The sequence below is a fragment of the Cucumis sativus genome, chromosome 1, assembly GCF_000004075.3.
Source record: "Cucumis sativus cultivar 9930 chromosome 1, Cucumber_9930_V3, whole genome shotgun sequence".
Classification (NCBI taxonomy): Eukaryota; Viridiplantae; Streptophyta; class Magnoliopsida; order Cucurbitales; family Cucurbitaceae; genus Cucumis; species Cucumis sativus.
The window spans coordinates 13001966-13028222 of record NC_026655.2 but is presented as its reverse complement, the minus strand read 5'-3'; the positions used below and the strand labels follow the sequence as shown (position 1 = coordinate 13028222).

Below are 26257 nucleotides of genomic sequence, written 5' to 3'. Positions count from 1 at the left end.
TTAAAAAAAGTTTACTAGAGGATAATTAATAATTTGACACTCGGGTGAATCACAAAATATTTTTAAACATGAACATGCATCTCATAAACTAAATGTAGAAGATTTACAATAGTACAACTCACTTAGTCGCATAGTAAAAGTAACTCAAAATATATTTAGAAACAAAAATACTTTACCTTACAACAAACTATAGCCGTTCGATTGAATAGACTGACCTAAAGAAAAACAATACTTTATCCTTTGACAAACATCTAAGTATTCTTCTGACCATTCCTCACTCTCTTAAGCTTCATTTCTTGAAGTTCCTCAAACAATGAAAACCAAGTTGGTATGAGAGAAACCACCACAATTCACACTTGTTTTTGCAGCCTCTCCCATTTCTTTAGCTCTCTCATTTCCAAAGCTTCAACACTTTCACCCATCAAAAAAAGCTATGGCCTTACCAATCTCTTCCCTCTTAATAATTTCTGGTTCTTCTCCCAAATGCCACCATTTCTTTGACCCAACTCCCACTCCAATCTTCACCACTTCAATCAACAACTTCTCATTGTAAAACTGTTCAGCAAACAATGGCCATGTGATCATTGGTAAGCCTGAACTTATTCCTTCAAGAATTGAGTTCCAACCACAATGAGTCAAAAACCCTCCAACACTTTTGTGCTCTAATATCATCAATTGTGGAGCCCATCCCTTTATTATCAAACCCTTTTTGGTTCTACTCATTCTCTCCTCAAACCCTTTTTGTAACCCTTTGTTTACTATGTCGTCATCGTTGTCTTCGTCGTTCTTTTTTATGACCCAAATGAAACTTTGACTGGATTCTTGAATCGCATGTGCTATTTCGGTTATTTGGTTACGACTCATCTGAATCAAGCTTCCGAAGTTGATGTAGAGAACTGAATTTGGTTCTTTCTCATTGAGCCATTGGAGTAAGTTGGTGGTTTGAATGTTGGGGTTTCCACCTCTTGATTCTTTATCTTCAATTTCATTGTTTGCCAACAATGATACTGGCCCTATGCTCCATGTTTTGATCCCTATAATCTATCAAACAATAATAATAATAATAAAAACAAATCCTCGAAGTCTCGAATCAATTCAAAAATATTTGGGTGCATCTTGAGCTCCATCTATTTTGTATAGCTTATTCAATGTCCAGATTACACGTTACCACGTGACAAACTTCTCTTTTTTAAAAACGATAATTTGAATATTTTTTTCTTCTTTGCGACCGAAGGAGATATACAAGGCTGGGTGCAACAGGCCAACGTAATGATAATTTTTTTATTTATCACATGTCTATTTCTATATATTATTAGTGTTTATTAGACAATAAAATTTCATGCTACATAAGTAAATAATTTGTCTCATGTTGTATTATTTGACAACAACCCTTTTAAAAACACGTTCTTAAAGTAAAATTTGTAGTTTTCTTGAAAAACTTTAACTTAGAATTCAAGTGTGTTTTAAAAATATGTGAATAAGCTTAATTAACAACTTCTAAAAATCAAGCTTCTAAACAAATATATACTTCAAGATGTAATTTTTGTTCTCAAATATTCTCTTTTTTTAAAAAAATATGAATAATATAATTCTAACGAAATCGTGATCATAAATCAAGTACAAAATTTCAAAACCAAAAGATTACGTTAAGAAACGAGTAATGTGTAGTTATATACAATGGTTTGAGGTAAACCTCACCTTATTCAAGTGTTCTTCATATGAGGCTTCCAATTCATGAAAGCGATTCATCAACATTCCATAGCATCGTTTCTCTGATTCTCTAATGACATCAAGCAATTGTGAGAAACCATCTGGTTTATGTCTAGTGATCCAACTTGGCAACTCAGATCTCACCATTTCAATAACATCAGGCAACCCCGGAAGTTTGAACTTTTCATTGTTGGATTCAACTTCAAGATGTGGCTTATGCTCCTTTATACATTGTTCCGCACAATAACTGAAGAAGCTTGAACCGTTGAAGGCAAGCCGTGGGATTCTGAGCTCGGCTGCCACATCACTCGTCCATGGGTAAAAGACGTCAGAAACGATACAATCTGGCTGCATCTCGTGGATAAGGTCTACGAGTTGGGGTTGGAGCATGAGAAACGCTTGGAAAACCTTGGTCATCTTCATCGATGTGGCAGTACTAAGATTTTGAATAGCAGGAGAGAGACCGACCTGTTAAGAATATGAACGAAAAGATCACTTCGTTTCATACATGACGACTTAAAAAGAATCTTTCGTTTAAAGATAATTGTCATAGATAAGTTGATAACAAAAGTATTTTCAAAAGTAAAAATGTGAACGGTAAGAAACGACAATGAGATTTATGCGATTATTCACTAACATATAGTTAAATTTGTTCACGAATAGAGGAAATTAACAATTGTATTATAGATCCAGACGCAAAGGCCTGAAAGATTAAAGAGTTCATTTACGACGCTTCTCTAAAGTCTAAACTCTAGACTCAAAATCGTGACTAACCTAAAATGTATATATAATTTAGGTTTCTATGGCATTAGCAAATATGTCACAAAACCACGTGATTTATAAATACGATGATATTTTAAATTGTTAGTCCATCACTTGTGTATTAGTTATAGATTTTCATTATCGATAGACCATTTTACCAATATTGATGTAATTCAAGTTGGATTGATTTTTCAAAAGAATTCTCTGCCATATTTCAGGCTAGGAGACTGTTATATATTGATATCTCAAGGTTAGTTACAAGGTTGTTTTATTTAGTTAGTTAAAAGGTTGTTTTATTTAGTTAGTTACAAGACTGTTTTAGAAAGTTAGTTACAGCTGTATTTCTAATTAGTTAGGGATTTTTACTAACTAACTAGCTATAGTTTACATCATTCCACCCCCCTAAGGATGGACTTGTCCCAGGGTCCATCAGTCAGCAAGCCTGAAACGATCTGGTGCATGGTATGGCTTTAGATCAGCAACATTGAAGACTGGGTGTATGTGTATGTCTTGTGGTAGATCGATCTTGAAGGCATTATCTCCGTATTTCTCTAATATAGGGAATGACCCAATTTGTCTGTCTTTCAGCTTGTTGTAGGTGCCAGTAGGAAATCTGCTCTTTTTCAGGTGTACCATTACTAGGTCTCCTTTATTGAAGTGGGCTTGTCTTCTTTTTTATCTGCTGCCTTTTTGTAGGAGTCTGTTGTCTGTATAAGATGATCATGGACTTCCTTGGGTAGTTTTTTGATATTTTCTGCCATGCATTCTGCTTCGTTGTTGAGATCCACGGTTGTGGGGAGTGTAGTGAGATCAAAGGTTAATCGTGGTAGTTTGGTATAAACTACTTCGAAGGGGGACTTTCCTGTTGATCTGTTCTTCATATTATTGAAGGCGAATTCAGCTTGAGCCAATGCTAGATCCCATTGTTTTGGTTTTGACCCGCTAAGGCAGCGTAGCAGATTACCGAGGGTCCTGTTTGTTACTTCAGTTTGTCCATCTGTCTGTGGGTGGGCTGTGGTGCTGAATTTCAGTGTTGTGTCAAACTTCTTCCACAGTGTTCGCCAAAAGTGACTCAGGAACTTGACATCTCTGTCTGATACTATGCTTTTAGGTACTCCATGTAGTCGTACTACTTCTTTAAAGAAGAGGTTGGCTATGTAGATTGCATCATTTGTCTTTTTGCATGCTACGAAATGTGTCATTTTGCTGAATCTGTCCACTATGACCATTATTGAGTCAAATTGTCTTTGTGTTTTTGGTAATCCAATCACGAAGTCAATTGATAAATCTTCCCAAATTGAGGTCGGGATGGGTAGTGGCGAGTATAATCCTGGATTCGTGCTGGAGCCTTTGGTTCTTTGGCAGATGGGGCATCTTTTTACGAAATTATTGGAGTCTTTTCTTATTTGCGGCCAGTAGTATCGTTTGGAAGTGATCTCCAATGTCTTGTTCTGTCCGAAATGTCCAGCTAGCCCTCCAGAATGTGCTTCCTTTATTAAGGCTTCACGTAGTGAGGTGTGCGGGATGCATAATTGTTCTCCTTTAAATAGATATCCTTCAACAATGTGGTAGTCATCAGCGTCTAAGAAGTTGGAGCATTTGTACCAGATATCCTTGAAGTCAGTATCACCTTCGTATAAGTCGGGTAAATGTTTGAATGCTATGATTTCCGAGGACAGTATTGTGAGTAGGGAGCCTTTTCTGCTTAGAGCATCGGCCACCTTGTTCTCTTTGCCTGATTGGTGTTTGATCACGAAGTCAAACCTTTGGAGGAAGGATATCCAGCGTGCTGCATCCTACTGATATTCTTTTGAGCTTGAAAGTATTTTAGTGAGAAATGGTCAGTTAGGAGTACAAATTCTTTAGAGATCAGGTAGTGTTCCCATTGTTCTAGTGCTCGGACGAGGGCATACAGCTCTTGTTCGTATGTGCTCCAGGTCTGTCTTGCGGTGCTGAGTTTTTCACTGAAGTATTCGATAGGATGTCCTTGTTGTACTAGGACAGCTCCAATCCCTGTACAGCATGCATCAACTGCTACTTCAAAAGGTGAAGAGAAATCTGGTAATTTAAGGATAGGGCTGGATGTGAGCTTCTTTTTGATATCTTCAAAGCTTTCTTGTTGTAATGGGGTCCATTTGAAGTTTCCTTTCTTTAGACAGTCAGTTAGTGGTGCGGCTAAAGAGCTGAAATTTCTGATGAATTTCCTGTAAAACGAAGCCAGGCCGAGGAAGGCTTGTATTTCTTTAATGGAGGCAGGAGTCGGCCATGTATGGATGGCTTCGATTTTCTTTGGTTCCATGCTTATGCTTCCTTGTTTGATTATAAAGCCGAGGAATGCAATTTCTTTTTTCATAAACATGCTTTTCTTAGTATTTATGTAGAGTTCCGCCTCTGTTAAGACTTGAAACAGCTTCCTTAGGTGTAGTAAATGCTCATCATTGTTTGTGCTGTAAACAAGTATGTCATCGAAGTAAACTACTATGAATTTGTTGAGAAATGGGTGAAGTACCTGGTTCATCAATCTCATGAAGGTGCTGGGTGCATTAGAAAGGCCGAATGGCATGACCATCCATTCAAATAATCCTTCGTTTGTCTTGAGGGCTGTCTTCCATTCGTCGCCAGGTCTTACCCGTATTTGATGATAGCCACTTTTCAAGTCAATTTTCGAAAAGATACTGGCTTTACCGAGTTGATCTAGCAGGTCACTAATCCTTGGAATGGGAAATCTATACTTTACCGTGATGCGGTTGATGGCTCTGCTGTCAACGCACATTCTCCAGCTTCCATCTTTCTTTGGCGTGAGAAGTGCTGGTACTGCACACGGGCTGAGGCTAGGTTTGATGTGCCCTTTCTTTAGTAATTCCTCAATATGATCATGAAGTATTTTGTACTCCTGGGGGCTCATCCTATAGTGAGCCAAATTTGGTAGTGATGCTCCCGGAATCAAGTCTACGTGGTACTGTATATCTCGAAGGGGTGGGAGTCCCTTCGGTTCTTCCTTTATATGAGGGAACTCATGAAGGAGCTGCTGTAATTTGGGTTCTATGTCTTCAACCTGTTTTTCTTTGGTTTTTTCAATAACAACCAGTCCTAGGATGTCTTCTTCCCTTTCTTTAAGCATGTTTTTCCCACTAACAGTGATGAATAACTGTTTCTCACCTCTTAACCCTTCGTTAATCTTTTTCGTTATAGGGAGTAAGACTACCTTTCTTCCCATCCATTGAAACTCATATGTGCTTCAGCCTTTAGATTCAAGACTGTTACTAATTTCTTTGCTACGAAGTTTTCGCTGCTGCCGCTGTCTATGATTACCTCACATACTCTTCCGTTTATGGTGCATCTTGTCTTGAAAAGACAGTGGCGTTGCAGGTTCTTTTCTTCCTTGGGCGTAATTAGTAACCGTTGGATAACACAAGAGACCCTTTCCCCATCATCTGCTTCAATCAGTTCAGTTTCTTCCTCTGCTTCTATACTGTCTTCACTTGTCTGTCCTCCTTCTTCGGCTATTGCAATGGTTTTTCTTTGCGGACAGTTGTTGGACAGGTGGCCAGTTTGGCCACATCGGAAGCATTTTCCTAATGACGGGCGGGAGTAGCTGTTCTGACCACTAGGCTTGAACGTCTGTTCTTTCTTTCTTTCAACGGCTACTTCTTGATTATCAATCTCTTTCCCTTTTGCTTTTGTTGAGGTTGAAGGTTGGTCGTTTGTTTTGCTTTTTGTCGAATTTGTTTCCCATGCTGATCTTCTATTTAGATTCTTGGATCGGATTGCAATCATCTCCTCTACCGTTTCTGCAAATGATATTGCTTCAGATAGGAAACGGAATGGTTGTAGTCTGACCTTTTCCTTGATGTCGAATCGAAGGCCTCCCACAAATCTTGCAACCTGGTGCTGTTCATTTTCGCTTAGGTTTGTTCTTGCACTCAGGCGGTGGAATTCTTCAATGTACTCAGCTACTGTCCGGACACCTTGGCGGCAGTTTTGGTACTGATTGTATAAAGTTTGTTCGTAGTTTGGTGGTAAGAATCTTGCCTTCAGCAATTTTTTCATCTTTTCCCATGAGCGAACCGGTTGTTTCCCGCATCTTTGTCTATTGATTTCTAACTGATCCTACCAAGCTGATGCACCAGCCCTTAATTTTAAGGCTACCAGGTGGACTTTCTTGCGTTCAGGCGTATCCATGTAGTTGAAGAAGTTTTCAGTACTCTTTATCCAGTCCGAGAATGCTTCTATGTTTCGTTTGCCATCATACATGGGAAGGTCAATCTTCATCTTATAATCGTGGTATTCTCCTCTTCTGGCCTCAATTCTTCGGTTATTTCTTCCTGCTCGTGCTTCATCATTGAAGTTCCACATGTTTCCTTGTTCATCCCCGCTTGAAGAATCATCTTCTTGGGTTTCTTGCCAAGCTTCTTGATCTTCTTGAAAGTCTTCGTCAAGTTGTTGCTGTATAGCGTAACCGGGTCTCCTTCTTTGAAGTCCTCGTGGGTTGTTCATGTTTCTAATGTATCCCCTTGCTCGCCGGCCTCTTGCTTCACCAAAACGTTGGTCGTTTTGGAAGTTAATTTCATTCCGTGGTGGTGGCTGTGGGAATTCTCCTCTTCGGTTTAACAGTTCGACACTTTCCATCAACCTATCAAATTTGTTGTGGAGATCTCCCAAAGATTCTTCAACAGCCAGCAAGCGAACTGTTGATGTCTTTGGAGAGAGGACGGTGATTTCCTCCGCCGCTTCTTGCACACGGTTTTCCCCCGTGGCAGGGTTGTTAACTCTTCGGCCAGCCATTCCGTCCAAGAATCGGGGCTGCTCTGATACCAATTTGATGTAATTCAAGTTGGATTGATTTTTCAAAAGAATTCTCTGCCATATTTCAGGCTAGGAGACTGTTATATATTGATATCTCAAGGTTAGTTACAAGTTAGTTACAAGGTTGTTTTATTTAGTTAGTTACAAGACTGTTTTAGGAAGTTAGTTACAGCTGTATTTCTAATTAGTTAGGGATTTTTACTAACTAACTAGCTATAGTTTACATCAAATATACTAATAGATTTATCAAAAAACAAAAAAATAGGAAGTTAAATATTGTTTTTCAGAAACAAATCTATCAAAATTGTGATTAGGAAAGGAATTGAATCGTAGAGTACAACCTCTGCTGCTGGCCATGGAATGGTGTGTAAGCAAATGCACCCGACCCAATATTTTTAATGATACAGGTAACAAATCATGGAAACCTTATAATGATACAGGTAACAAACCTTTTCAATTGAGGTTTAGATGCAAAACATCTAATATAGTTAAACATTATTTCGCCAAAGTTAGTCATTAAACTCAAGTGAATCATAAAACAGAAAAAGAATGTAGATTTAAGAGGACTATGTAATATATCAACTAGGAATGAAATAGGCGAAGATAAAAGCAAGTATTAAGAATAAAACAAAGCATAACAAAAGAGGAAGGCCAGCTTACTATTCAAAAAAGCAAAGGAGTTCCACATCACTTGCAAGATAGCAGTGGAACATTGCTATAGAACTATCTTGGGAACTTTGGCAGAGTTGTGTTTGGAAATTACAATGATGTTTAACAATAATAAAACTATAACATAAATGTTTCATAGTGTTGGAAGAAATTTGTAAGGCCCCCTATTATCCATACATACAAAAGGAGGGGTAAAAACGTAAAAGCTCAGGCAGCAGAAAAGGGGAGAATATTAGGAAAAGAACATGAGAGTGGGTCCCACGGGGAAGAATGAGAAAAGAGTTATAAATAAGGCCTTATCGGGATTGGGGGCTAGGTTAACTTCTTGTCTTCATTTGGTCTATAGAGGCTGCTAGGTCTAGGAAGGACTACTATCTTTTCGTGGGGAGGTTTGACATGATGTTATCATCTTTATTGCTTTCTTTTATATTTCCTTCTACTGTATCTTTTGGCATTTATATATAAATAAAGATCTACAGAGTGCTGTCTCTGTTTGCCAACTGTTTGGGTAATTTAGTATTTTATTTGTGGAGTCTCTACAACTGGTATCAGAGCCCAAACGTTGGGGGTGGTGACGCGACTGATGGCGCAAAGGCAAATAGAAGAAAGAACAGCTGGAACAGAGAAAGAAATACTGGGATTGAAGGAAATGATTCTGGAAATGAAGAAATCCATGGATAGACTGGCTGATGAAATGAAAGAAAACAGCAGCTACAAAAGGCGAGATGAATCCGGAACTTCTGATGGATCAGTCATGAAGTTAAAAGGAAAATGGGAAGAAGCCGACAATCCAGGGGAAAACAATGTAGTAACTGTCGACCGAAGCAAATATAAGAAACTGGAAATGCCGATTTTCACCGGGAAAATCCTGAGTCATGGGTGTTTAGAGCTGAGCATTTTTTCGAAATTAATAGCCTACCGGAAGCAGAAAAAGTGAAAGTAGCAGTGGTTAGTTTTGGACAAGATGAAATCGATTGGTACCGTTGGAGTAACCATAGAAAGAAGGTGGAAGGATGGGAAGATTTGAAGGTAAGGATGTTTGAATTTTTTCGAGATTCTGGGCAGAAGAGCTTAGGTGCAAGGCTGATTCGAATAGAACAAGATGGATCCTATAATGATTATGTCAAGAAATTTGTACAATATTCTGCACCACTACCGCACATGGCTGAAAGCGTGCTCTTAGATGCATTCGTGACAGGTTTAGAATCGGCTCTTCAAGCAGAAGTTATTAGTAGACATCCTCAAACCTTAGAGGAATGTATGAAGGACGCACAACTGGTAAGTGACAGAAACCTAGCCTTGAAATTAGCCAAGGCAGAATGAGTAAACAGTGTGACTAGGGAAGGAGGAGGCTCAAGCAAGGGACAAAGCAGTCAAGATAAAAGTTCACCAAAGAAGACTGAGTTCCCCATGAAGCAAGTCACTTTTCCCATTAAAGGAAACTACCAGAAAAATGAACCTCCAGTTAAAAGACTCTCGGACACGGAATTCAGAGCAAGATTGGACAAGGGTTTGTGTTTTAGATGCAATGAGAAGTACTCACCGGGACACCGATGCAAGATGAGAGAGAAAAGGGAATTAATGTTATTTATACTTAACGAAGAAGAGAGTGGCGGAGAGGAAGTCAAAATGGAAGAGACCGAAGAAGTAATGGAGCTGAACCAGTTAGTTGTTGCTGAAACCACCGAAATTGAATTGAAGACACTCACGGGGTTAACATCCAAAGGGACAATGAAACTGAAGGGGCATGTAAAAGGAAGGGAGGTGGTGATTCTCATCGACAGTGGAGCTACGAACAACTTCATCCATGAAGCAGTGGCAATGGTAGGAGGGTTGAACATTGAACCCGGTACACAATTTGGAGTGACTATTGGAGACGGGACCCGCTGTAAAGGGAAAGGTATTTGCAGAAAGGTGGAACTGAGATTGAAAGAAACGACAGTTATAACTGATTTTCTAGTGGTGGAACTAGGAAATATTGACGTGATTTTAGGGATGCAATGGCTAGATACCACCGGCACAATGAAGGTACATTGGCCATCATTAACCATGACCTTTTGGGCAAAAGACAAGCAAATCGTGTTAAGAGGAGATCCATCCTTAGTGAAACCTGAATGTTCTTTGAAGACATTGGAAAAAACGTGGGATATAGAAGATCAAGGCTTCCTCTTAGAATTCCAGAATTATGAGATGGAAGTAGAGAATGAATATGAAATGGGGACAAGATTAAAAGGAGATGAGGAGGAAATACCTATGATCCGATCCCTGCTCAAGTATTATGCGGAGATATTTGAGACACCTAAGAAATTACCTCCAAAAAGAGCTATTGATCATCGAATATTAACCCTACCTGACCATAAACCTATCAACGTAAGACCTTACAAATACGGTCATGTGCAGAAAGAAGAAATAGAAAAACTGGTGGTCGAGATGCTTCAAGCCGGGGTTATTCGCCCTAGTCATAGCCCTTACTCCAGCCCGGTGTTGTTAGTGAAGAAAAAAGATGGTGGATTGCGATTTTGTGTCGATTACCGCAAGTTAAATCAGGCGACAGTATCGGATAACTTCCCAATTCCTGTGATAGAGGAATTATTAGATGAGCTGAATGGGGCAACGATTTTCTCGAAATTAGATCTGAAATCTGGTTATCACCAGATTAGAATGAAAGAGGAAGATGTGGAGAAAACTGCGTTCTGCACACATGAAGGGCACTATGAGTTTCTAGTAATGCCGTTTGGTCTCACGAATGCTCCGGCAACCTTCTAATCTTTGATGAACCCGGTATTTAAACCTTTCCTTCGGCGCTGTGTTTTGGTGTTCTTTGATGATATACTGGTTTATCGTGCGGATATAGATGAACACGCAAAGGATTTGGGCATGGTATTCAATGTTTTTAAGGATAAGCAGCTGTTTGCTAACAAAAAAAAAAAAAAGCGTTATAGCCCATTCTCAAATACAGTACTTGGGACATATGATATCCAAAAGAGGAGTTGAGGCAGATGAGGATAAGATCAAGAAGATGATTAATTGGCCACCACCAACGAATATATCTGGTCTGCGGGGCTTCTTAGGACTAACAGGATATTATAGGAGGTTTGTCAAGGGTTATGGAGAGATCGCTGCACCGCTAACCAAGTTATTACAGAAGAATGCTTTTAAGTGGAATGAAGAAGCAAATACTGCCTTCGAAAATTTGAAGCTAGCAATGACTACTCTACCAGTGTTGGCATTACCAGATTGGAAAATTCCCTTTATTATCGAAACTGATGCATCTGGCGTAGGGTTAGGAGCGGTGATCTCTCAAAATGGCCACCCGATTGCCTTTTTCAGTCAGAAGTTATCCACAAGGGCTCAAAACAAATCCATCTATGAAAGAGAGTTGATGGCTGTAGTTCTATCAGTTCAGAAATGGAGGCATTATTTGCTGGGCAGGAAGTTCACCATACTTTCAGATCAAAAGGCTCTTAAATTCTTGCTTGAACAGAGAGAGGTACAACCCCAATTCCAGAAATGGTTGACAAAGCTCCTTGGATATGATTTCGAGATTTTATATCAACCCAGACTTCAGAACAAGGCAGCGGACGCCCTATCTAGAATGGAGCAACCGGTGGAGCTGCACAGCTTGACAACTACTGGAATCATTGATGTGAAACTAATCGAGCAGGAAGTTGAGAATGATGCTGAACTTAAGAAAATTATGGAAAATCTGAAGAAAAATGCAGAAGGAAGCAAGTTTCAAGTGGAAAAAGGAAGATTGCTCTATAAGGGGAGAATGGTAGTATCTCAAACTTCTACACTTATACCCAAGATCCTACATACTTTCCACGATTCTATCCTCGGGGGACATTCTGGATTTTTAAGAACTTACAAGAGGGTCAGTGGAGAACTATATTGGAGGGGTATGAAGGCTGAAATAAAGAAATATGTGGAACAATGCGAGATCTGCCAGAGAAACAAATACGAAGCAACCAAACCAGCTGGGGTACTTCAACCAATTCCAATTCCTGACAGAATCTTAGAAGATTGGACCATGGACTTTATTGAGGGGTTGCCACTAGCTGGAGGGGTTAATGTGATCATGGTGGTAGTTGATCGGCTGAGTAAGTATTCTTACTTTATATCATTGAGACATCCGTTTTCAGCCAAGCAAGTTGCTTCCATATTCATCGACAAAATAGTAAGCAAGCACGGCTGATGGGAACTATTCTAAAGACCTACTAGGCGATTATCCTAAGTAATTTTGTCGATTATCACAGATCGGGATAAAATCTTTCTTAGTAATTTTTGGAAGGAACTGTTTGCAACTATGGGAACTATTCTAAAGAGGAGTACCGCGTTTCAGTCACAAACTGATGGGCAGACAAAAAGGGTAAATAGATGTCTCGAAACTTATCTGCGATGTTTCTGTAATGAACAACCAAAAAAAACGGGATAAACTGATTCTATGGGCAGAATTGTGGTATAATACCACCTTCCATGCATCCACCAAAATGACCCCTTTCCAGACGGTATACCGCAGACCGCCTCCTCCCCTGTTATCCTATGGTTACAAGAAAACTCCTAATAATGAGGTTGACACGCTGCTGAAGGAACGTGACTTAGCCATCAATGCCTTAAAAGAACACCTGTGTGTAGCCCAGAACAGGATGAAGAAAATGGCTGATCGAAATAGATGAGAGTTAACATTTAAGGTAGGAGATGAAGTCTACTTGAAATTGAGACCTTACCGGCAACACTCCTTGGCTCGGAAGAAGTGTGAAAAGTTAGCACCTAAATATTACGGACCCTACAAAATTACTGAAGAAATAGGAGCAGTTGCGTACAGATTGATGTTACCGCCGGAAGCCAGTATCCACAATGTGTTCCATATTTCTCAGTTAAAACTGAAACTGGGTAGTCAACAAGCTGTTCAAAGCCCAAGCCCTAAAAGCGCTAAGCGCTAAAAGCCTTAAATCCTAAAACCTTATTTAGGCTATATGTACCCCCAATATTACATCTTGCTCCTTAAATTCAAAATATCGTTTGTACTACAAAGTGGGTCGCATCCATAGTTTCTCTAAATAAGGTGTCCAACCTTTATTCATATACTATAGACTATTTAGGCTATATGTCAAAACTTGATCTACGTTTATGTTTACACATAAAGTTCAAAGTTTATTCAAAAAATAGCCTTGGAACTTGATTTATTGGATTTAGGATTATAATATTTTTCTCAATAACAACTTTATTGAAACAGAATATAATCAAACTACGAGTTTTAGGACAAAAAATTCCAACAATTCTTACCCTTCTAATAGACATTATGATATAAGTCTATCAAATTTTATCTTGAGAAAATCTAAAATTTTGCCATATTATTATAAATATTTTAATTTGTTTTGCTATTTTTAAAAGTGACCTTACATCAAAAACTAGACAAACCAAACAACAAAGCTAGAAAAATAATAAATAAGAATGTAATAAAAAGAAACTAAACAGACGGCAAAATGGTGAAAATATTTTGAACCATCCAAGAAAAATAAATTACACAAGTAAAAAAAAAAAGAAAAAAATTTTGAACCACCACCAAGAGATCATAAACGGAAAAAGAAAAAAATCATCCACCAAAAGTAAATAAATAAAATTTAATTATCTACTTTAAAATAAAGTAGCAAATGATGAGAAGAAAAATAAAATGTACGAAGAAAAAGTAAACTAAAAAATAAATCCATAATGTAAAGGAAAAATACCTTGAAAGCGCCCCATGCAACAAACAAGGAAAGAAAGAAAGTATTTGGTGCAAATAAAACTACGAAATGTACCAAAATAATAATATACAAGAAGTCAAACTAAAGAATATAATGTAATTTAAAGGTTTAACTAAGAGAACAAAAACTAAATGGTTCTCGAATTTGGAGCATCGACATGAGATGTAACAAGAAAAATTGATTTTTCAACCATCAAGTTTTCTTTAATCACCTCATATCTTTCTAAGATCATATTGGATGTTATACAACAATTGCAATTCACATAGAAATTCACGAAAAAGGTCATAAAACAGATCCCATAATGGTAAAGAGAGAAATGAATACAAAAGTAAAAAATCACTCATATACCTGCGTCAAATTGAGGAAATGATGATTCCTATAAACTACACCTCGGCAAACTTTTTCTCCTCCTTTTGCTTGATTTTTCAATGTTAGGATTTTAATGTTTATTTCATCATCTATAATACTCCTGAAAGTAGCTTTCTAATGATAGAACATTCAGCATATTGCAAATAGATAATTAAAAGTGGTTTCGCAGTAGAAGTATAGGAGTGTCTGTTAAAGTTCTACGAAAACCACAAATGCGTATAGTTCAAAATATGAAAGACATGAAAAGGTTGCAAAAAGATTGAGGACAAGAACGCATACTCACATAGATAATGAGCACAGAATTACAAAGAACATAAATCATGTATGTCAGAGCCCAGATTTCACTCTAAATAATCATTGCCACACTTCAGAATTACTTATAACAACTAATAACCAACTATAATAATATAAAATCACTTCCAGACATAACAACTAATACAAATTTTACCTGCAAAAGCATCAAACATTGTCTTGTAAGGTGTACCCCCTTCATTTGCAGCATCTGCCTTTTCTCAGTGCCCAAAGGATAGAAAAACATCATTGTGGCTTAGCTAGGGAAGCCGAAAGCAAGGCTTTGAATGTTTCAGTTACCCTTGTATACACAAAATTATAGTCAAGGAACATGGTATTTATTTTTATTGAATACAACACAAGAAAGAAATAACGAGTGCCTATAAGTCAAAAATGCAAAAGTTCATGGCAGGCAATGGAAGGAGCTCTGCAGAAAAGGTCCGGTCCAAGACCCACTGTAGTAAGATGTTAGCATCCTTGAGGCAATGTAGAAACCGAAAAATTGTCCATTATTTGCATATGAAGAATCTTTCAGCCAATATTACACAATTGATTGTTTTTTAATTTTCAGATATAGGTAGGGCAAAAGTCAACAAACCTTGGATGCTGTTTAAAATCCAGGGTCAAGTACTGTCACGCATGGCCTCAAAACATCTAAAGAAATTCTTTGGCTAAATATCAATTTATATTCTTCAATTTTGAGGGTTGTATCAACTCAAACCCTAAACTAATAAATATATGAACCGAAAAAGAAAAGAGAACCAAGAGAATAGAATGGGCAAAAAAACAAAAAATCACCCATACGGCAAAAATAAATAACTTCTACCAAGATAACAAAGATATAAAATTTGACAATCTACTCTACAAAAGTAGAAAAATTCAAGAAAGAAGAAAATGTTGAAAGAAAAACTAAAAGAAAAATAAATCCATCAAAGGAAGTAAAATAAAAATACATGTAAAGCGTCCAGTGCTAACATAGAAAAATCAATCAGAATTAGAAATTAATGATAGTCAAATAATTACTGGACATTGTAACAAAGAAGTTATCCATCGTTATAAAAAAAACATATAATTTTGTGCAAATAAAACATAGAAATGTACCAATAATAATATACAAAGAAGTCAAACTAAAATATAATATAATTCTGGAACATATAACTGAAGATAGAATGAGTGTTTATAGACTTAATTTCAAGAAAAAAAAAATAGAAAAGCCAAACGGCAACCATAGGGGGATTTGGGTCGGGTGATGATGAAATAGAAAAAAGTGATTTTCGGACAATCAGATTTCCTTTAATCACCTAAGATTTTTCTAAATTGATAAATGTTATACAACGATTGCAATTTATATAGAAATTTACAAGAAAAGTTATAGAACAGATCCAATAATTATGAAGAGATACATGTAAGATAGAGAATAATACACAAAAGTGAAAATTCACTCTTAAATATTATTTAAACAGGGAATTTATTATGCAAAATCTACATTGGAGAGAAAATGTGTTTTTTATAAATTGAAAATGTGTTTCAGGAAGAGTTTTTTAAAGAGAAAAAAGAGAAGAAAATTAAGACAATATTATGTAAGGGGCCTTTTAAAGTTTGTTTGACCGCCTGTGCCACAATGGCACCAAGGCTGTGTCTTCCATGCATCGATTGTATGCTGTCTTGCTCGTGGAATATACTGACAGTTCAATGAAATGCCTTTTTTCATTCTAAAAGAAAAGTTGACGACAAAAGTTCAAGAAAATATTCTGAAACGAGTTTACAAACAAAATTTGAAGTGAGAAAACTTTTAGAAAATGTTATTGAATAGGCCTTTTAAACTAAAATTTTGCCCTGTGAGTGACCAACACCCTTGCTCTTTCAATTTTTCGAAAGTTTTATGAAATGTATTCTTTTTGAAAGAAAAAAAGGAAAACAAAAGTTCAAGAAATATTTTGGAAAGAGATTGTGAACAGGATTCGAAGTAAGAAAACTTTTAGAAAATGCTTTTGGATAGACCTTTAAACAAGAGATTTTGCAAATATCTATGTATATAAACACACATATATACATATGTTCTGAAAAGAGTTTCTAGAAGAAAAGAGGAAGAAAAAAAGTTTGCTAAATGTTTTGTAAATGACATTTGAAAGTTTGCTTCCACATGTGCAAAGATGGCACCAAGACAACATCTTCCGCGCACCGTGTGCATGTTGCCTTGTTGCTCATTGCCCTGTGTGTTGTGGCCAACACCCTTGCTCATGCGGTTTTCGGAAAGTTTTGTGAAATGTTTTCTTTTTTAGAACAAAAAAACAAAAAGGAAGACAAAAGTTCAAGAAATATTTTGGAAAGAGTTCGAAAACAGAATTTGAATCGAGAAAACTTTTTAGAAAATTCTTTTGATTAGACCTTTCAAAAAAGAAATTTTGCAAATATCTATGTATATAAACACACATATATACATATGTTTTGAAAAGAGTTTCTAGAAGAAAAGAGGAAGAAAAAAAAAGTTTGCAATGATGTTTTGTAAATGACACTTGAAAGTTTGCTTCCACATGTGCAAAGATGGCACCAAGACAACATCTTCCGCGCACCGTGTGCATGTTGCCTTGTTGCTCATTGCCCTGTGTGTTGTGGCCAACACCCTTGCTCATGCGGTTTTTTGAAAGTTTTGTGAAATGTTTTCTTTTTTAGAACAAAAAACAAAAACAAAAAGGAAGACAAAAGTTCACGAAATATTTTGGAAAGAGTTCGAAAACAGAATATGAATCGAGAAAACTTTTAGAAAATTCTTTTGAATAGACCTTTCAAACAAGAGATTTTGCAAATATCTATGTATATAAACACACATATATACATATGTTCTGAAAAGAGTTTCTAGAAGAAAAGAGGAAGAAAAAAAGTTTGCTAAATGTTTTGTAAATGACATTTGAAAGTTTGCTTCCACATGTGCAAAGATGGCACCAAGACAACATCTTCCGCGCACCGTGTGCATGTTGCCTTGTTGCTCATTGCCCTGTGTGTTGTGGCCAACACCCTTGCTCATGCGGTTTTTTGAAAGTTTTGTGAAATGTTTTCTTTTTTAGAACAAAAAAACAAAAACAAAAAGGAAGACAAAAGTTCAAGAAATATTTTGGAAAGAGTTCGAAAACATAATTTGAATCGAGAAAACTTTTAGAAAATTCTTTTGAATAGACCATTCAAACAAGAAATTTTGCAAATACCTATGTATATAAACACACATATATACATATGTTCTGAAAAGAGTTTCTAGAAGAAAAGAGGAAGAAAAAAAAAATTTGCAATGATGTTTTGTAAATGACATTTGAAAGTTTGCTTCCACATGTGCAAAGATGGCACCAAGACAACATCTTCCGCGCACCGTGTGCATGTTGCCTTGTTGCTCATTGCCCTGTGTGTTGTGGCCAACACCCTTGCTCATGCGGTTTTTTGAAAGTTTTGTGAAATGTTTTCTTTTTTTGGAACAAAAAACAAAAACAAAAAGGAAGACAAAAGTTCACGAAATATTTTGGAAAGAGTTCGAAAACAGAATATGAATCGAGAAAACTTTTAGAAAATTCTTTTGAATAGACCTTTCAAACAAGAGATTTTGCAAATATCTATGTATATAAACACACATATATACATATGTTCTGAAAAGAGTTTCTAGAAGAAAAGAGGAAGAAAAAAAGTTTGCTAAATGTTTTGTAAATGACATTTGAAAGTTTGCTTCCACATGTGCAAAGATGGCACCAAGACAACATCTTCCGCGCACCGTGTGCATGTTGCCTTGTTGCTCATTGCCCTGTGTGTTGTGGCCAACACCCTTGCTCATGCGGTTTTCTGAAAGTTTTGTGAAATGTTTTCTTTTTTAGAACAAAAAAACAAAAACAAAAAGGAAGACAAAAGTTCAAGAAATATTTTGGAAAGAGTTCGAAAACAGAATTTGAATCGAGAAAACTTTTTAGAAAATTCTTTTGATTAGACCTTTCAAAAAAGAAATTTTGCAAATATCTATGTATATAAACACACATATATACATATGTTCTGAAAAGAGTTTCTAGAAGAAAAGAGGAAGAAAAAAAAAGTTTGCAATGATGTTTTGTAAATGACATTTGAAAGTTTGCTTCCACATGTGCAAAGATGGCACCAAGACAACATCTTCCGCGCACCGTGTGCATGTTGCCTTGTTGCTCATTGCCCTGTGTGTTGTGGCCAACTCCCTTGCTCATGCGGTTTTTTGAAAGTTTTGTGAAATGTTTTCTTTTTTAGAACAAAAAACAAAAACAAAAAGGAAGACAAAAGTTCACGAAATATTTTGGAAAGAGTTCGAAAACAGAATATGAATCGAGAAAACTTTTAGAAAATTCTTTTGAATAGACCTTTCAAACAAGAGATTTTGCAAATATCTATGTATATAAACACACATATATACATATGTTCTGAAAAGAGTTTCTAGAAGAAAAGAGGAAGAAAAAAAGTTTGCTAAATGTTTTGTAAATGACATTTGAAAGTTTGCTTCCACATGTGCAAAGATGGCACCAAGACAACATCTTCCGCGCACCGTGTGCATGTTGCCTTGTTGCTCATTGCCCTGTGTGTTGTGGCCAACACCCTTGCTCATGCGGTTTTCTGAAAGTTTTGTGAAATGTTTTCTTTTTTAGAACAAAAAAAACAAAAACAAAAAGGAAGACAAAAGTTCAAGAAATATTTTGGAAAGAGTTCGAAAACAGAATTTGAATCGAGAAAACTTTTAGAAAATTCTTTTGAATAGACCTTTCAAACAAGAAATTTTGCAAATATCTATGTATATAAACACACATATATACATATGTTCTGAAAAGAGTTTCTAGAAGAAAAGAGGAAGAAAAAAAAAGTTTGCAATGATGTTTTGTAAATGACATTTGAAAGTTTGCTTCCACATGTGCAAAGATGGCACCAAGACAACATCTTCCGCGCACCGTGTGCATGTTGCCTTGTTGCTCATTGCCATGTGTGTTGTGGCCAACACCCTTGCTCATGCGGTTTTTTGAAAGTTTTGTGAAATGTTTTCTTTTTTAGAACAAAAAACAAAAACAAAAAGGAAGACAAAAGTTCACGAAATATTTTGGAAAGAGTTTGAAAACAGAATATGAATCGAGAAAACTTTTAGAAAATTCTTTTGAATAGACCTTTCAAACAAGAGATTTTGCAAATATCTATGTATATAAACACACATATATACATATGTTCTGAAAAGAGTTTCTAGAAGAAAAGAGGAAGAAAAAAAAAGTTTGCTAAATGTTTTGTAAATGACATTTGAAAGTTTGCTTCCACATGTGCAAAGATGGCACCAAGACAACATCTTCCACGCACCGTGTGCATGTTGCCTTGTTGCTCATTGCCCTGTGTGTTCTGGCCAACACCCTTGCTCATGCGGTTTTCTGAAAGTTTTGTGAAATGTTTTCTTTTTTAGAACAAAAAAACAAAAACAAAAAGAAAGACAAAAGTTCAAGAAATATTTTGGGAAGTGTTCGAAAACAGAATATGAATCGAGAAAACTTTTAGAAAATTCTTTTGAATAGACCTTTCAAACAAGAGATTTTGCAAATATATATATATATATACATATGTGTATATACATATGTTCTGGAAAGAGTTTCTAGAAGAAAAGAGGAAGAAAAAATCTGCTGGAAAGACCTTTTAGAAAAGTGTTCTGTCATTATATGATTAGTAAGATGGATAAAGTTAGTGCACACCTTCACATAAAAGAAGATTATGTAATCATATCGAATAAACAGTTATGTAGTTCTTCATCCTCCTAAAACCACAATTACTCAGACAGTAACAATGTTATTGAAGGTAAATCAACCTTAATAAACTGGGAAACACAAGGAAGTTGTGTGATTGTGTAAGTTGGTTATGAACTTATCACCTACATGTCAGAAAGAGTATTTGGTAATGATGCCAAAAGAAACATTAGAAAAGTAAAATGACATTACCTATAAAAGTTCACATAAATGCACGATTAAAAAGAATTGCATTTAACAGAACCTAACTTAAAGCTCACAAGCAAAAATTCAAAAGTGGAACAGTTGTACCTTTTGCTTCGGTCAAGTCTTGCTCCAAAATAGAAAGCCACAGAGAGCAAACAGGAATCACCATGTACAGCAACAAGAGGTCGCCAATATTTTCTGTCCATGCCATCTGTTGCAAAATTAATTCCAAGTGCAGGCTCTAGAAGCTCCGGTGGAACCTCTGCCTACTGGAAGAACCATTTCCCATGTTTCATTAGGATGTCCATACAGACAAAAAATTTCCTCACCTGAAAAAGTAGTAATCAAAGTTTAAAATATATGAGAAGCTTCGTCATAAAACGATAGTAAATCCCAACTCTCAGAGAAGAATTGAAATAGAAAACCGATCCTGGTACACACCAGTTACTGTCTAATTAAAATAAACGTAAGTCGGTAAGTGTATTTGAAAACAATTCCAGGATCTCGAATTCAAGGAAAAAACATTAAATCTGAAGCAACTCCCAATCCTTTGTCACTAAAAGAGACTAGAATATAATACCTCTACTCATTATCTCGTTTAAATTCGCCAGAAATTAACAGTAAATATCATTTATTAAAAAAAAATCATCTAGATAAAAACGCTGCAGAAATTATAAAAATTGAACACTTCGAATTCAAGAAACAAACATTTAATCTGAATCAATTGCCAATACTATGTAATCAAAAGTGATTAGGAAACAATACGCATCAAAAGCTTGTCAAACGAGCCCTAAATTTGACATTTAGCGAAAAAACAGTAAAAAAAAAAAAAAGACACGAAGCAAAAACGATGTAGAAAGATAGTGCCCAGAATTTAGAAAGCCGCATCACCTGAATCACAAAGGCCGTAGAATTCACAAACGTCTGATAATGAGAAGAAGAAAAGGAAAAGGAAAAGGAAAATCAGTATTAGGGTTCAGAGGTTAGACCAGCGTGCACTGAGGCGGAAAAAGAAAATTCTGGAGAAAATTGGTTTGCGATGGAGGTTATCTGTAAAGTTAAATAATGAAGTAAGTAAACCTAAAAATGTAGCCGTTGGATGCCGTTGACGCCATTAAGTTTCAAACTAAGACAGCTGGCTAAAGCTTTATTATAATTAATCTTTCCATTAAACCGCACTGAGTACTCACCCATACCATTTATAAAAATAAATAAAAAAGGATGTTGTAAATTACAATGCAATGTAAATGACATTATAAATTAAATAATAATGTAGCAATTTACCAACTCTTATTTACACAGAATAATTTATGCTTTTTTTAATGTATTAACGTGAATTTTTTAAATTTTAGAAAAATGAAAATCAAATTGAGCTATATATAATATTTTTGTGAAATTTTCTATTTTTGACCATTGCTCTAAAAAAAAATTTTATAGTCTACTAGTATTTGTAAGATAACAATAAATTGAAAAAAAATTATATACTTATAATTTTTTAGTTTTAATAATTTATTTATTTTAATATTATATTTCTCCAATATTTGTGTTTAACCTTCCCTAGTTTATTATAAATCATAAAATATTCTAGTATTATAATTATAACAAATATTTAACCTAAAACATGTTTATAAATAAATTTGTTGTCCATTAATATTTAGGGAGTAACATCCACTAATTTAATCATTTATAAATATAATATCAAACACATTATAAACAACTTAACTGAATGAGAAAAAAGTATTAAAATATCAGCCCTAATCCCTAAAAGCCCTAAGCGCCCAAAAAGCCCTAAGAGCACTAAAAGCCCTAAAAGCCCAAAGAGCCCAAAGCCCGAGCCTTAAAAGCCCAAGCCCTAATCCCTAAGCCCTAAGCCAAAGGCCCTAAGCCCTAAAAGCCCTAAAAGCTCCAAAAGCCCTAAATGTCCTAAAAGCCCTAAAATCCCTTATCCCTAAATACCCTTAAAGCCCTTAAAGCCCTAAGCTCTAAGCCCTAAGCCCTAAAAGCGCTAAGCCCTAAAAGCCCTAAGCCATAATCCCTAAAAGCCCTAAGCCCTAAAACCTAAAAGCCCTAAGCGCCCTAAAATCCCTAAAAGCCTAAGCGCCCTAAACCCTAAACCCTAAACCCCTAAACCCTATACCCTAAACCCTAAAGCCATAAGCCCTAAAAGCCCTAAAAGCGCTAAAAGCCCTAAGTCATAAGCCCAAAAAGCCCTAAGCCCTAAAAACCCAAACCCCAAACCACTTGTAGCCAAGTTTCTTCATGGAAGATTGCTTGCAAAGATCCCAAGTTTGGTTATATTTCATTTCCTTTTATTCCTACAAAAAGAAAACAAGAATTTCCATCGAATTTTATTAAATAGGTTAAACTAAAATTTTTAGAAAAATGAGCGGAATTGTTTAAGCTCGGTTGCATTTTCTAAGTATCACTTGAATTATCAAAACGACCTAACAAATATTCAATACAAGTTCATAAGTCATAACCTAGCAAAAAGTTCAAAATTTTTGAAAAAAACACTACAAGACCCAAAATGGCAACCAAGTGTGTAAATGCAACGAACTTAGTTCAAACCAACCAAAAACGTGCTCAAAACGTGTCTAGCTATTACTTGAGTTTTCAAAACGACCAAGCAAATCCTAAGTGTAAGTTCGTAACTCATAATCTACCAAAAAGGTTGAAAAAAGCATATCAAGACAAAAAATGACAACCAAGTGCAACCAACTCAATCTAACCTAAAATGTATTCAAAACGTGTGTAAGTATCACTTGAATATTCAAAACTACCAAGCAATGCTTAAGTGTAAGTTTGTAACTCACAACCTACCAAAATTTCAATATGTGTGAAAAAAGTACTTCAAGACCCAGCATGTCAATCAAATGTGTTTAAAACATAGTTTGAAACCAATCTAAAACGAGTTCAAAACGTGTCTAAGTTTCACTTCAACTTTCAAAACGACCTAAAACAGCTTACGTGTAGATTCATAACTCATAACTTACGAAAAAAGTTCAAATAGTGTGAAAAAAGCACTACGAGACCCAAAATGGCAACCAAGTGTGCAAGTGCAACAAACTTAGATCAAACCAACCTAAAACATGATCAAAACGGGGCTAGGTATTACTTGAGTTTTAAAAATGACCTAGCAAATCCCAAGTGTAAGTTCGTAACTCATAATCTACCAAAAAGGTTGAAAAAAGCATTTCAAGACCAAAAATGACCATCAAGTGCAACAAATCAATCTAACCTAAAATCTAATCAAAACGTGTGTAAGTATCACTTGAATTTTCAAAACCACCAAGTAATGCTTAAGTGTAAGTTTGTAACTCACAACCTACCAAAATTTCAAAAAGTGTGAAAAAAGTACTTCAAGACCCAACATGTCAATCAAATGTGTTTAAAAGTTAGTTTCAAACCAACCTAAAACATGTTCAAAAGGTGTCTAAGTTTCACTTCAACTTTCAAAACAACCTAAAACAGCTTACGTGTAGATTCATAACTCATAACTTACGAAAAAAGTTCAAATAGTGTGAAAAAAGCACTACAAGACCCAAAATGGCAACTAAGTGTGTAAGTGCAACAAACTTAGTTCAAACCAACCTAAAACATGCTCAAAACGTGTCTAGGTACTACTTGAGTTTTCAAAACGACCTAGCAGATCCTAAGTGTAAGTTCGTAACTCATAATGTACCAAAAAGGTTGAAAAAAGCATTTCAAGACCAAAAATGACCATCAAGTGCAACAACTCAATCTAACCTAAAATGTAATCAAAACGTGTGTAAGTATCACTTGAATTTTCAAAACGACCAAGTAATGCTTAAGTGTAAGTTTGTAACTCACAACCTACCAAAATTTCAAAAAGTGTGAAAAAAGTACTTCAAGACCCAACATGTCAATGAAATGTGTTTAAAATTTAGTTTCAAACAAACCTAAAACGAGTTCAAAACGTGTCTAAGTTTCACTTGAACTTTCAAAACGACCTAAAACAGCTTACGTGTAGATTCCTAACTGATAACTTACGAAAAAAGTTCAAATAGTGTGAAAAAAGCACTACAAGACCCAAAATGGCAACCAAGTGTGTAAGGGCAACAAGCTTAGTTCAAACCGACCTAAAACATGCTCAAAACGTGTCTAGGTAGTACTTGAGTTTTCAAAACGATCTAGCAAATCCTAAGTGTAAGTTCGTAACTCATAATCTACCATAAAGGTTGAAAAAGGCATTTCACGACCAAAAATGACAACCAAGTGCAACAAACTCAATCTAACCTAAAATGTATTCAAAACGTGTGTAAGTATCACCTGAATTTTCAAAACGACCAAGCAATGCTTAAGTGTAAGTTTGTAACTCACAACCTACCAAAATTTCAAAAAGTGTGAAAAAAGTACTTCAAGACCCAACATGTCAATGAAATGTGTTTAAAACATAGTTTGAAACCAATCTAAAACGGGGGATCTCGGCGCGCATTTTACTTGACGTAAGCGGCTCGCTTGGCTCCCTCTTTTTTTTTTCTCTCCCTCTCTACCGGCTGCCATGATGGGTGAAGAACTCTAAGGACCTACTGGCGGGGTCGGGTTTTGCTTAGGCAAGAAAAGCGGAGAGGATCCCCACGAAAATTCTGAAACCGGGGGATCTCGGCGCGCATTTTACTTGACCGAAGCGGCTGGCTTGGCTCCCTCTTTTTTTTTCTCTCTCCCTCTCTACCGGCTGCCATGCTGGGTGAAAATCTCTAAGGACCTACTAGGCGGGTCGGGTTTTGCCTAGACAAGAAAAGCGGAGAGGATCCCCACGAAAATTCTGAAACCGGGGGATCTCGGCGCGCATTTTACTTGACCTAAGCGGCTGGCTTGGTTCCCTTTTTTTTTTCTCTCTCCCTCTCTACCGGCTGCCATGCTGGGTGAAAAACTCTAAGGACCTACTAGGCGGGTCGGGTTTTGCTTAGGCAAGAAAAGCGGAGAGGATCCCCACGAAAATTCTGAAACCGGGGGATCTCGGCGCGCATTTAACTTGACCTAAGCGGCTGGCTTGGCTCCCTCTTTTTTTTTCTCTCACTCTCTACCGGCTGCCATGCTGGGTGAAAAACTCTAAGGACCTACTAGGCGGGTCGGGTTTTGCTTAGGCAAGAAAAGCGGAGAGGATCCCCACGAAAATTCTGAAATCGGGGGATCTCGGCGCGCATTTTACTTGACCTAAGCGGCTGGCTTGGCTCCCTCTTTTTTTTTCTCTCTCCCTCTCTACCGGCTGCCATGCTGGGTGAAAAACTCTAAGGACCTACTAGGCAGGTCGGGTTTTGCTTAGGCAAGAAAAGCGGAGCGGATCCCCACGAAAATTCTGAAACCGGGGGATCTCGGCGCGCATTTTACTTGACCTAAGCGGCTGGCTTGGTTCCTCTTTTTTTTCTCTCTCCTCTCTACCGGCTGCCATGCTGGGTGAAAAACTCTAAGGACCTACTAGGGGGGTCGGGTTTTGCTTAGGCAAGAAAAGCGGAGAGGATCCCCACGAAAATTCTGAAACCGGGGGATCTCGGCGCGCATTTTACTTGACCTAAGCGGCTGGCTTGGCTCCCTCTTTTTTTTCTCTCCCCCTCTCTACCGCTGCCATGCTGGGTGAAAAACTCTAAGGACCTACTAGGCGGGTCGGGTTTTGCCTTAGGCAAGAAAAGCGGAGAGGATCCCCACGAAAATTCTGAAACCGGGGGATCTCGGCGCGCATTTTACTTGACCTAAGCGGCTGGCTTGGTTCCCTCTTTTTTTTCTCTCTCCTCTCTACCGGCTGCCATGCTGGGTGAAAAACTCTAAGGACCTACTAGGCGGGTCGGGTTTTGCTTCGGCAAGAAAAGCGGAGAGGATCCCCACGAAAATTCTGAAACCGGGGGATCTCGGCGCGCATTTTACTTGACCTAAGCGGCTGGCTTGGCTCCCTCTATTTTTTTTCTCTCCCTCTCTACCGGCTGCCATGAT

At 36.9% G+C, this 26257-nt stretch overlaps 1 protein-coding gene across 2 annotated transcripts; it reads right to left on the bottom strand.

Annotated features, from left to right (window-relative positions):
* Positions 1-345: 345 nt before the first annotated feature.
* LOC116405172 (soyasapogenol B glucuronide galactosyltransferase-like) lies at positions 346-21368 on the bottom strand. Of its 2 annotated transcripts, XM_031888978.1 has the most exons (6): positions 21200-21368; positions 20414-20637; positions 14512-14655; positions 14043-14177; positions 1699-2178; positions 346-1041 (listed from the first exon to the last, which is right to left on the bottom strand). In XM_031888978.1, the coding sequence occupies exons 3-6, from the start codon at positions 14602-14604 to the stop codon at positions 415-417; spliced, it is 1335 nt and encodes a 444-aa protein (XP_031744838.1). In that variant the 5' UTR covers positions 14605-14655; positions 20414-20637; positions 21200-21368; the 3' UTR covers positions 346-414. The 2 variants fall into 2 exon arrangements, with proteins under 2 accessions (XP_031744838.1, XP_031744841.1); XM_031888981.1 differs by lacking the exon at positions 14043-14177 and having other exon boundaries at positions 400-1041; positions 21200-21366.
* Positions 21369-26257: the final 4889 nt, after the last annotated feature.

Coding starts and splice junctions, on each gene's coding strand:
- LOC116405172 (XM_031888978.1), bottom strand. CDS start 14,604: ATGATGTTTTTCTATCCTTTGGGCACTGAGAAAAGGCAGATGCTGCAA. Junction 14,178..14,511: donor AATGTTTGATGCTTTTGCAG/GTAAAATTTGTA, acceptor TTCTATCATTAG/AAAGCTACTTTCAGGAGTAT. Junction 2,179..14,042: donor ATTTCCTCAATTTGACGCAG/GTATATGAGTGA, acceptor TATTCTTAACAG/GTCGGTCTCTCTCCTGCTAT.